General features: G+C 43.3%; 1 protein-coding gene across 2 annotated transcripts in view; it reads left to right on the top strand.

The window, feature by feature from the left end:
• Nucleotides 1-3,578: 3,578 nt before the first annotated feature.
• The window catches only part of MBTPS2 (membrane bound transcription factor peptidase, site 2), a gene marked incomplete at both ends in the record, with an annotated part of 31,273 nt that continues 21,877 nt past the window's right edge, over nt 3,579-12,974 (top strand). The window contains 3 exons of one of the 2 annotated variants that reach the window (XM_084272459.1): nt 3,579-3,671; nt 8,922-9,070; nt 10,748-10,886. In XM_084272459.1, the coding sequence (XP_084128585.1) occupies nt 3,597-3,671; nt 8,922-9,070; nt 10,748-10,886 (363 nt within the window). The remainder of the gene's footprint in view (nt 3,672-8,921; nt 9,071-10,747; nt 10,887-12,974) is intronic. The other variant, XM_084272458.1, reaches the window with a different exon arrangement.

Here is a 12,974-nt window from a genome sequence, read left to right as displayed (position 1 = left end):
CAACACAGAGTGTAACCCCTTGAAGTACGGTTCAGTTCTCAAGATCTGAAGTTAAAAGTGGTGTCTGAAATCATCTGTCCTGGAAATGGCTTTTGAGAACCTCAGGCTGCTCTGTTTCCTGTGCCCACCAACTGTCGGTGAGGTGCTGGACCATAAGGGTAGATTTAGATTAGGTATTAGGGTGGTGAGGCCCTGGCACAGGCTGCCCAGAGAAGCATTCTGAAGTAGAATAGGGGATCGTGTACATGGGGACTTCAAATGTAATTCAAAGTAAAAAAAAAAATCCCAAAACCCACAACTGTTCATCATTAGTTTCCCTTGGGTGCTCTCTTCCTTCACTGAGCCCCTTTTTCCCTGCAGTTTAGGTAAACTCAGCTTCAAGGACAGACTTTTTAAGCTGAAGAGAAAGATCCCAGTGAAGGTGCTAATGCTTGAATAGCTGCTCTGCAGCAGACATTCCATGCCTTTCCTCACATGTAACTTCTAAACGATTGCAGAGGGTGCAAAGCCCAACCAGTGAGCAAGCAAGACCAACAGCTGAGGAGCTGAAGCCTTAAGCCAATACTCTTACAGAACTGTATTCTAGAATAATATTTGAGTAACATCTCTCAAGTTTCTCCCTTTCCTTTGTTTTTCTTGAGAGTCTGACACTCATTTCTCCTTGGAGTGCAACAGCTTTGGAGGACCTTCTTTCAGATGTAATTCCAGTCATGATGGAAATGATGATCAAAATCCCACCTTTCACCTAACAGAACTATGATGAACTAATAAATGCTAGAAATTGATAGCAATTAAGAAAAACATATCATTTTTTCTTATAGATCAGTGCCAGTAATTAACAAGTGATGAAAAGGCACGTACAACTACTCTCTGTAGCAGATTAACCTCATGAAGGCAAGTTTCTACATACGCTTCTGCTTTTCCTTTACTTACATTTTTCATATGAACAGTGACGTAAGAACAAATTTCATTTGGTTTAAGAGTCAAAATCCCACCTTTCCAGCATGTATTTTTGGTAACCAGGTTAAATACTGTGAACAAATTCTGAACCTTAACAGAATATTTTGACCTCATTTCTATTTAAATAAAGCAAGACTGTTTTGTACTGTAATTGGAACATAAAAGTCTATCAAGAAAATTGTGTAACATTCTGCACTTTCTTTTCTAGGCACAGCAAGGAGGAAAGTTGGTTTTGGTGGGTTTTTTTTTTCCTGTTTGGGTTTCAGTTTAAAAGGTAACACATATGAATGTCTCCATAATCCTCATTAACTGAATTTCTCCCATATACTGGGATTTCTCCCATATACTGGGATTTCTACTTAATAGCAGTAGTAAGGCAAATAAAATCATATTTGTTCTTCAAACATTTTCAACCAACGCTGTATACATCTCTGTAGTGTGCCAGTCTCTGTTTCCCTCCTGTTGTGGAATTTCTTCTTTACTCTGATTTTTTATTCCCTCCAGAAGCAATGTCTTAACCTGCATAAGTGCTTAATGGGCCATCTGTTTCATCCTTACCCATCTATTTCTTCCTTCTTGGACCTTTGTACTGTGAAATCCCAGCTAGGCTTGGGCGCTCATTCAGCAAACATTCATGTACTCCATGAAAGCACCCACCCCTTCATTCCCAGTCACACTGGAATGAATAAACACTTGCAGAATCATGTTTTACTCCAGCCTTCCTTTCCCCTTTTTAGCTCATCTCAACACCAAACAATCTAGTGACAGTTACTACTCAAAACATATCTAAAACCTCATTTGCTCTCCTCAAGGCTGAAGCACCCAACCAAGCCATGGTTTGATCGCATTGTCTTCAAGCTGCCAAGATTTACCACCTCTCTGTGCCAAAATCCACATGGTGGCTGATTTTAGGTCTGAGCCTGCAGTGAGCTGTGATCAGGTACAATTTCCCCAAGGCCCTGCAAACCCCTCTATCATCAGAGCTTTTCCAAGTGTTGTTAAGACTGGGTTTACTTTTATTTTACAATATATCTTCTATGGTAATAGCTGAATAATCAGATATCTATTTCAAGAATAGATCAAAGTTGAAGAGATTAATTACAAGACATGTTGATAATTAATTTTAAGATGTGTATTTATGTGTAGAAAAATATGTCTATGATAAATTTGGTAATATCTTAATTAACCTACTATTAAGACCTTCTGTTTGGTATTTACTTGTCAAATTACATTTAATTGGCATATTATGATTATGAGATTATTCTTCTGTGAAGTTTTTGCATGGACTCAGATACTCTTGCATGCTTTTCTAACATTATTGGAGCTTAGAATATTTATCTTCTCTGTTCTGCAAAATTATATTTTTGTTTTGCTTTCTTGTGATAAACTTTCTAGCAGTAAAATTTTAGTTCCATTCCTTTGTGGTTGCACTGCCATTTTCTATGCCAACTCAATAAAATTCTGATCTGTATTTTATATAGTATACTAGGCAAACATAGAATAAAAATACAATGCTTCAAAGCTGTTTATCAGATGGATCTTTTAAACATGCCCACGTTTTTCTGATTCCCCTCCATTGCTTCTGAAGACCATGGCTATACTGTTGCTGTGCTTGGTTTTATGAACCCTCCTCCTCAGGGCAGTCCCAGCTCTTCCACAGAGTGCTCTGGGAACTAAGACATTGGAGCTGAAGGCTGGTCGAAATAAGCATTTTCAGGAGAAAGATGCCCCTCTGAGTGATTTCTCGCAAAGTGAGGCTGAGGAAAGTTTATCTGTGGCATGCAGGGAAAGGCGGGCTGGAAGCCATGAAGTTGTATGGCTGGAAGCCATAAGCTCATAGCAACAGGGGAAAGCATGCCTGAGAGGAGCGAGAGAGATCCAGAGAGGTGCACGATCGGAGGGTTAGTATGAGAGGGGACTGGGAAGGAAAGGCAATGGCCCCGTGAGCTCTTGCCTGGGAGTCACACCCAGAGGCCTCGCAAAGCCACCCTGTGGATCCATGCGGTCAGTGTTTAATCCCGGGGAGAACGCCGGCAGCTGGAGGGAGCCCTGCCACACCCTCACCACTCCGGCGCTCCCACAAGCGGCTCTGCCGCTCCCCGTGCTTTCCCCGTCCTTCTGGGGGGCAGAGGGAGGGGACACACACATCCCCCCCGTCCCCTCTCTCCCAGGGCTGCATCTCTCCCACCCGCCAGGGGCGCTAACTGGGGGCGGCCGGCGAGCGCCGCCGAGGCGGGGAACGGGCTCGCCTGCGACTGCCTCTGTCATTCAACAAGCAACAGACACAGGTCACGCGTGCCCAGCGATCGCTACACCCCCCGCGCGCGCACGTACGCACAGGCACCATCTGAACTAAATTTAGCAGGAGGAGGAGGGACCCTGACACCTCCCCCCTCCCCTCCCCTCTCCCGGCAGCCCCGCCCCTCTGCCCCCTGCGCAGGCGCAGTCAGCCCCGCGTCGCGCGGTGGCGGGAGGAGCCGCCGACGTCACCCCGGCACCTGCCCTCGCTCAACGCGGTGGCCGGAAGCGTCCGACCAGGCAGTGCAGCTGATGGAGAAAGGTTCCGGGGCACGCTTAGTTCCGGGGGCTCCTCCGCATGAACCGCGGCCGCCGCCGCCGCCGCCTCGGCTGCAAGGATGATCCCGATCCCGGTGGTGGTGTGCGTGCTGGGGGGCTGGTGCGCCATCTACCTAGCGGATACGCTGCTCAAGGTGAGGGCGGCGGGCGCAGAGCCGAACGGGAGCCCTTGGCTCGGCGCACGCCGGGGCAGGGGCGCCGCTTCGCCCCTCGCACCCCGCCGGGAGGGCACTGGCAGCCCCGTTCTCCCACAGCCCGGGCCGCGTTCTAGAGCCGCTACCGAGAAGGGGCCTCCCCGCCTCGCCCGCCCTCCGGATCCCAGGAGGTGGCCAGGACTCCCCCCGCTTCCCCCATCACAGGCGGGCGGGCGGGCGGGGGGAGGCGCCGCTGCCCCGCCCCAGCCCGCAGGCCCGCGCTGGCGGCGCGCGACCGCGCCGCGATTCAAACGTAACGGCCGGCGCGAGGCTCGGGCCGCTGAGGGGAGCTCGTGGCGGCCTCCCCCGCCCGCTCGCCGCCGCTCCCCGCTGCGGTGCTGGGACCGGCGCTCTGCCGGCACCGCTCCGGCTCGGAGCTCGGGAGGCGGCCGCGGCTCTCCCTCCCCTTGCGCGCCCCGCTGTGCTCGGGATCGGGCGCCGGGCTGTTCCCCGAGCAGGGTGCGGTTGCCCGGGAGGTTGTGGTGCCACGCCAGGCCGCTGAGACCCCCCCCCCCCCCGTCCCCAATGATGAGCCCCCTCCTCCTAAAACCGGCGCCCTGCTGCCCGCCAGCGAGCCTTAGTGGCGGCGCCCGGGGAAGTGGGGTTCGCGCCCGCCCGCGGCTGGGTTTGAAAACGCCTCCCGGCTGGCGGCGGAGGTTGCGGGGCCTGAGTTGAAGGGCCGAAGCTATGAAGCGTGAGGGAAGCCGGCTTTTAGCCTACGGCTTGAGCTGTTCGGTGGCCTTTGAGCGGCTTTCCAGAGTTTAGACTACTAACCTTAAAAAATCCCCAAAACAACAACCCACCCACATAATTATAATTTAATTTATAAGTTTGCTGTGTAGACTGTGTGTTTTGTAATGATGATTTTTCTGAACATACTGTATGTAAAAACATAACGTGCACTTTTGCTTTTTCCCTTTGGAATGTCCTTAGTTTTACTGATGAAACAAACAAAAAAAAGGTTTGAAACAGAGATCAACGCAAATACTTTTTAAAGAAATAAAGCTTAATTTTCAGAGAGTGTTGCAAGGCTCATCCTTTTCCTCCTGATGGAGAGGGGAAGGTTTGAAAAGAAGGTAGAGGAACAACATTATATCTAGGGATGTGTTTGTGCATTGCACAAGTTTCTTTAAGTGTTGTGGGGTTTTTTAAAGCCTGGGAGGTATGATTTCTAAGAGATTATTGGAATTGTGAAGTATATATACAAAATGGGTTGTTTCATGGTTAAATATGAGGAAAAAAGTAAATTTAGCATTTGACTTGAAGTTCTCTTTTACGCTGTTAAGTCCAGAAGGTAGAGCTGTTTCTGTCAAGTGTGGATAGGGCCTAGTGGTTTCAAAGTAAAAAGCTATTTTTTTCTTTCCCCTGTGAAATACGGGATGACATGTAAGAAATTCCGGGTGATGAGAAAACTTGGGAAAACAAGTGGCTCCCCCTGCTGCTAATGGTTGGAGAGCAGATGTAGTTCAGTAAATTACGAGTTATTAATTGCCAAACATTAGTCTGTACATCGCGACAATAGAAAATACAGCACATTATCTGAAGATTTTCCAAGTTTTATTACATCAATTCTGTATTCAGTATTTGGAAACATAAGGTGGCATTGTTTTGAAATGCATTAGAAGACTGTCTGAATACCAGAAAAATGTGCTTCTGACTGTAGGGAGACACAGCAAAACCCACCAGAAAGGTCACCTGGCAGGCTGGTTTCCCTTTGACAGGAACTTTGCGTCTGAAGAAGAATCTTAGAGTCTGAAGCAAGAGCTTAATTCAGGTAGTGGGCCCTTTGTGCCAGGATGCTGAGACCCTTTTCTGTCTCTGAGGTTCTGAAAAGATCTTTGCCAGCATTAGACCTTAAAATTATTCTCTTCTGAAGTAAGAATAAGCACTGCTTTTCTTGTTACAACCTCTGGTAAAGCTTAGACAGCAGCAAGGGAGACAAAAAAGAACCCCACATTGTTTGGAGCCAACTTCATGCCTGATTTATGTTGAAGGGGGAATGCCTGGAATGCTATAGCAAGCAAAAGAGTCCAGGAGTTAAAATGGAACTTTAATTTAAAAGTTGACAAAGGTTTTTCATCGTCAGCAGGGACTTGGGAGCTGTTGGGTTTTATTGAACTTACTTGTGGATCTCACATGTGTACATCTCAGTGATAAGTGCCACCGTGAGCACTGCAGCCACAATAGAATTTGGGTTAAAGAGCCAGATTTATGTAAATGGGAAACTCAGCATTGTTTGGTTTAGTGCTGGTTCTGTAAATCTCCCACCACATTCACAGCCTGAGGCTGTCCCTGCTCGAACCTCAGCTGACAATTTGATTAGTCCAAAAGGACACACATAGCGTGAGTGAAAACTAATACAGGAGCGCTTTTCCATGCATGATCCCGTTGATATTTTTGGCAAGAGAAGGACGGGGCTGTACCTTGCGCTTGATGCTTATTCTGTAAACTTACTCAGTGCGCAGTGTCTCCTCCTCAGTTTGTTCCCTTGCTGGTTTTGTTCAGATTTCAAACATTTTGTCCATCAGTCAGACTCTTAGAAAGGCTACAACACAGAAGGCATGACTCTGTGTATAAGTGCGTCTTTGCACAAATAGGTTCACAGATTATAATTCTGTTAGAGTTTCATTACAAGATACATTTGTGTTAGCAAACTAAAAATATGCCCAATCAAGCTGGGACTTGGAATTTTAAGTCTCTCTTGTTGCTCTTCATTGAACCACTGGCATGAAAGTTTCCATTGAAGCTTGGATCCTACAAAAGGGAATTACTTGGGCAGACCCTGAAATTCCTGCTCCCTGGCATCCTTAATCATCCCATTTAATTCTGCCTGAAGGATCAGGAATGAGCAAAGGGTAGAAGGTTGTCCTGCCTTCTGCTATGAGGAATAAAGGATGCATTGGACACATTGAGCCAAGGTTAGCCTTCAGCTTTTAAGGTCAGGAAGCTGAAATGGTTCAGAGCTCTCAAACAGATTTTGTCAGCAAAGAGGAATGTTAAGGACTCCTGCTTGCTGGTAGATACTTATGGAGCTCCTGGAGGATTTAGCAGATGTTCATTATTTTGTAGGCTTGCATAAATAAAAAGGTATTGCTTTTATAGTAAAATTAATGCAACTAAGATAACTTAGAGAAGCAGAGCCAAGGCCTGAGTGAAGGAAGTTTGAATTGAAACATAGGATACAGACACATCTCATACCAGGGCATGAGGTGGTCCTGCTGAGCTCAGGACAGTAGGAGCAAAAGTTTCACAGAGCTTTTCAATATATTTTGCAAAGTGATGCAGTCATTTAGTGATCAGGAATTCCATTTGCACAACTTGCAAGGAAAATGTAAAAGAAAAATGTGTTTTGCTACCTTTGTACTTTTTTCCCCACTATTTGGCAAATGCATGGTCAGTAACCCCATATTTCTCATTAAAAACTTCATTTATGTCTTGCTACCACAGTGGGAGTGGGACGTAGTTGGAATGATTTTGAAGGGATGGATTTGTGGTATTACTATGGAAAAAGTGGGTTTTGCGGTAGGCTGGGGTTGGTTTTGGGGCTTTTTTTACTCTCTATGAATGAAAAGGATGTGTTTAGTTAATTCCCAAAAGACAGTTTCTCCTACCAGAGGTACTTAATGTCATACGTGTGTGTTCTTTATTATCTGGTAGATTATGTGAGGTCTTTTACTTTGTTTCTTTGGCTTACATATTTTTAATTGTACGAGTGTGATCATCTTTGTGATCTCTTCTGTTAATAAATGCTGGGTTGGCAAATGCTGATCTGGTTGTGGACGCTCAACTTAGTGGTGTCATAGGAAGTATCTAGAGTTGATTAGGGTACATTATGATGAAAATTCCCGTCGGTGCCCTCAGCTGATTGAACAAAAACGTAGCAGTAGGGTGAAGAAGGAAATGACACAGAAATACATAGGCAGAACAGATAAATGGTGTAATAAGTGATACATGAGCAATGACCGGAATGAAGGGGCTCGCAGCCTAGGAAAATTGAAATACATTTTTAGTGTTAAAATTTTAATTAATTCAATATAGTTGTGCAAGATGAAATCCTCAGTCCTTACCACGACTGCAACAGGACAGGAGGAATGCAAGGAACTCGATGAGTTCTAAGTTCATTTAAAGAACCAGTCAAAACCTTGTGAGGTTCCTCTTGCTGTGAACTATGTCTTCAGTAGGTGCTGCTGCTCATAGGAAAACTTGGGAACAATGCTACAGTTCAGATGCCTCCAAACTGTCTGGATTATGTCAGAGGCATTCCTGTGTTGGGAAATGCCCAAAGTCTGAAGGCTGAAAGCTCTGATGTGCTTTTCCTGAGCTGTGAGTTCCTCTTTCACCTCCAAGGAAGCACGCCTTCAGTTGGGCTTCTGATACTAGCTTCCACGAAGCGAGCTCCCCAGCGAAGCCTATTGAGAATGCAAACACCATATGATATAAAGTAGCAATTGCAAAATTATGTCTGTCAGTCTATGACAACAGATAATATTGCAGGTAAGTATTAATCATATAGTTCATTTCTCATAAAGAGAAATATTTACTACTAGAAATTCTAGCAATATCCTGAATGCTGGGAAGTTACCGTAGTGAAATCGCTGTTGCAATGCAGGTTGATGGTTTCAGATTCCTTCTGGCTTTTTGTTAGTACCCTCAAGTATTTCAGAGCCTCTTTAGGCATAGTCTTTGTGTTTGAATAGTTGACCTCATTTTTACCCTAACTAAAAGTAACAGTCCATATCTTAACAATGTAAGAAACTTTTTTTTTTCAGCTGAATCTAAAAGAAGAATTTCTCTTTATTGTGGTTTTAAAAATGTTGACTGAACTATAACTGCACATTGAAAGAATACCATAGTAATACCAGTCTTTGGCCTTCTAACCAGACAGTTAAAATCTATTGAAAATTATTTAATGCTAGGATAGATGATACAACATCTTGTTTGACAAATAATGCTATGTACCCAATCTCTCTTGCAATCCTGGAATTGTTGCAATTTACACCAAAACAGTAGCTTAACTTTGTCACATTACATGTTGCACCTACCTATATGTCAAAATAGAAATAATACGCAGGACATTTACCTGAAGTTATACATCCTTGTTTATATGAACAGATGACGTTTTCTGCTCGGTCAGATAACACAAAATCTTCCTGGAAGGTTTGATCAAAGCAATTTTCAATTGTTTTGCAGTCATCCAGCTCTCTGAAGGCATCTTATGAAGATTGGCTCCTGACGTACGGCTTGAGTGTCTCTCCTTTTCACATGCGATGGCAAACAGCTCTCTTCAACCGCCAGTTCTACAACTGGGGAAGATGGAAACCCAGATTTCTGTATTTATGGTATAAATTCAGGATTTTTTTTTGTTTCTTCCATCAAAACCAGAGTCATCTGCTTAACCACATCTGTGCCTTTCAGCCTTAAAAATGTGTTGGATAGATGTGGTTACTTCACAAGGCTAATGAAAGAAACAGATTAGTGTGGTTGCCACAAATGTACCGTGCCAGTTCAAGTCTTTCCTCTGTGCTAAAAAATATGTAGCCGTTACACAGGTTGCATATTGAGATGCTATAAAACTAGAAACTGTACACTATTTTTTACCTATAGTTTGAACTACACATAGTTTTCAAGATTACAGCTGTTACCTGTAATGCTGCATGCAGAAGTAGGTCTGAAAGCAGCTTCTCATACCCTGGCTCTGTCCATCATTGCGCACTGAGTGCTCCCTTGATCACTAGAGTTTACAAAGTATTCAGAGACAGTGGTCAATCATGACCCAGGCATGCAGCAAATATGTGCTCAGAAGCACATTGCTCACCTTCTGTCTTTTATCTGCCTGCTCCATTGGCTGCACAGACAGGTGGGAATGGGTCAGAAAGGAAGGGGGTTAGGGGGTTAGTAAGAGTGCTCCTGGACAGTTTTACAAAACTATTGCTCAGTTGCTTTCCTGGCATTACTTTGTGTGTTCTCTGAAAATGTAAATTGAGTGAGGTTTGAATTTTCTGCATCGCTGCCCCTTTGTAAGATAGTAATAAGAGAGATCTGCATATTGGTATCTCTCGTGTGTAATGATTTTACTCTCAGTTTCAAATAGTTATATATCAATCACAAGCTTTTAATGCGTATAATTTCTTACAGTATAATGTTTCCACTGCTCTCTTCAATTAACATTACAGGTACATGTTGCTTAAAGTAAATCTAGTAATTCCCAGTGTGCTTCACTAAGGGTGGTAATAGTTATGCCATTGTGAGGGAAGGACTGCTAGTGAAGTGTTTAAACTAGAAAATAAACTTTAGCACATCTTTCAACTATTGGACAATGTATAATAATAATAATAATGATGATGATAATAATAATAATTCACCACTAGGTGGACTGATGTAAATTGAAATTACTTTCAACAAAATATAAATTGGTAAGAATGACTGTGTTTTCAAGTAATTGATTTTAATCTGCTCTTGCAGTTGTGCCTTTTAGCTGTTCTTTAAAGAAGATCGAGTCTCATTTGTTGTTCCTTAGCACTTTTTATTTATGTGAGCAATATGCAAAATTTATAGAAAAAGCTTCTATAAATAAATATCTAAGCTACCCCCTCATTTGGTCCAGGTCTCTAAATATGCAATGGTGTGGTACAACATGGTAAATTGTACAGTTAGTTATGGTTTTATATTCATAGCTAATGCCAAGTTACATGTATTGGGTAACTGGATAAAATGTAGAATGTGTAACAACAGAATTTCAAAAACATTTGAAAATCAACCAGCATGGGGTTTGGGTGTAAAATATTTTATTAAACAAGGAAGATATTACGTGTTATTTGTATATGCTACTATTGTTCTTAGTTTCCCTTAGCTCATATTTTTGTGGAGGATTGTTGATGCACGAGTGCTGGTAGCATCAGGGGAGTTTTGTCTGTGAGTCTGTTGTGCTGAGCTGTGCTAAGGCAGTCAGGCATGCAGAGAACACAGCCCATCTTCTGGCGGCTACACATTGCTACCATAACTGCTGCTCTTCGCAGGTTCAGCATGGGAATGGTGTTTGGGATCGTGGCCATGTTTGGCTCTGTTATTCTTCTCGGGAAGACACTGATGCAGACACTGACACAGATGCTCACTGAGGCACCAAAAGCCCAGAATGATCGTATGCTGCAGGTTGTGGTAAGTGTTCCCAGCTCTTTGTATTCCAGAGTTGTGAACTTACCTTCAGGAGCTTCTTAATGGCATATACGATGCTAAAATCTTCCCGTGCAGGAATAACCTAACTCCTGACATTCATATATGTAAAATTTTGCTTGTGTGTTATCAGCTTTAAAAAAAGGGAGTGGAGGTAGCAAAACTGGGGAAGACAAATGAAGGCAAACATGTGGAAAAGTAGGAATGAGAATTGGCTAGTTATTTTGGAAAGCCCCAGGTTGTCATATCACTAAGAATACGAAACAGTTAAGAATTTGCCTCCTTTGAGCTGTGCAATATGGAGGCACTGATGGCCTTGATATTTGCAGAGCTCATAATCCACAAGAAGAGAGGAATTCTATTTCATTTACTACAATACAAAGCATCAGTGGGAAAGGAAAGAACTGTAAAGAGCTTTTTGTGATACTGGAGGAAAAGATTCATTAGTGGGTAGATGGCATATTTTTGATTGTTCAAGGACTTGTGCCCTAATTTATGGTGTGAAATTGAAAGTGCTGTGTCTGGCACTATCTAGTCAAAGGCCTAATAACGGTGCATTTAATTACTGTATGGATTTCTGATGCTGGACTAGATATTGTATGGTTTTGGAAAGGAATGTATTTTGCAGAATGGGAGAGATTGCAAATGCTGTCATTCCTATCTCTATGTGAGGCAGTAATGAAAGAACTGACTTTGCCTTACAGCAGTTTTAACCTGGGAGGATTCCTAGCCACACTTCCTTACCCAGGAGTGCTGTCTGGCCAGAACATACGGTCACTTTCCAGAAATGCAGAAGGTCCAATGAGATTGCTTTGCCCTCTGCTGCATGGCTCAGAGCAGGGGTCCCCAAATGTTTTATTCTTTAGAAGTACACTGCTAGTCTAGTGTAAACAGAAGTTGGGAATTGCATGGGTGCAGGAAGCCTGATCATTAGTCTGTGCCATAAACACGGTGCCTTTGGGATGGTTTGGGTCTGTTTCATACATGCAAAGTGCATATAGCAAATGCACTACGTGCAAACGCAGGCCATGAGGCCTGGGAGAGAACTGGTACTGCCACCACAGTCACCCAGTCCACAGCCTGCTCCTGGATTACTTTCAGAAGCAGACAGTGTGTCCAGTGAAGCACAAGTTGAACATGAGAAAGAAAATTTGTAGTGAATGAGATCTATCCTAAGCATATGTATCTGTTGCATTCTGGAGTAAGAAAAGGATCCCTTACATCTTCATTTTCTGAGATTATAACTTCTGTGGCCATTTGCAACATACCACTCTTTGAAGAAAATAACATAGATGCAACCAAAATAAAGAGATAAGCCTTTAGAATTAATCTGGTGTGACTTGGAACTGTGAAAGCAGAAATCTAGGATAATACTCACAATTTCAGTGTGGAACTGATTCCTCAGTGACTGCCTACAGGCAGCATCACTGCATTCAAACCAAAGACAGACTGGCACTGAAGATGTAATTTATAGGGATAATGTAATGTTGTGTATGGAGATGTTGATAACTCTTCTGAGTTGACTTGTGGTTCTCTTTCTATCCCACCTCATGCTCTTGTTTCTGAGTGGTCACAGTTTAAGGAGTTTCAGCATTACCCTTCCTGAGGGGAATGCGCTAGCATAAGTTGACACAATAAAAGTAATCGTGCAAAGACGTGAAAAACAAGTCAGGAAAACCTTCTCATTTCAATTAGTTACTTGTATTTGAATGCCTGGAGGAGAGTAAGTTAGGGATTTTTAAAAAAAAAAAAACCACTTTTTTTTTTAACTCCACTTTAGCCTGGGGCAAAATACTATTTAGCCTTTAGCCTTTGGCTATGGAGAGAGAGATATATAGATGGAGAGAGAGACAGTTCTGCTTATGTTTTATTGATTTAAGATTTTTTGTCTCCTTCCTCTCTTGTTCAGTCATGTAGTTTATCTAAAATACCTGTCTCTCAGTGACTGGGCTGTTTTTCTTCAGTTACCCCCTCTTGGGTTGACTGCCTATTGATAAAAGTGGGAAAGAGACAGATCAATTAGTTGCTAGTAAAGGATGCCTTTAGTTTACTGAAGGCATTTCCAGAAGACCG

The sequence above is a fragment of the Gallinula chloropus genome (assembly GCF_964237585.1).
Source record: "Gallinula chloropus genome assembly, chromosome: 1".
Lineage (NCBI taxonomy): Eukaryota > Metazoa > Chordata > Aves > Gruiformes > Rallidae > Gallinula > Gallinula chloropus.
Note: the sequence above shows the minus strand (reverse complement) of the source record. Positions and strands in the feature narration are given on the sequence as shown.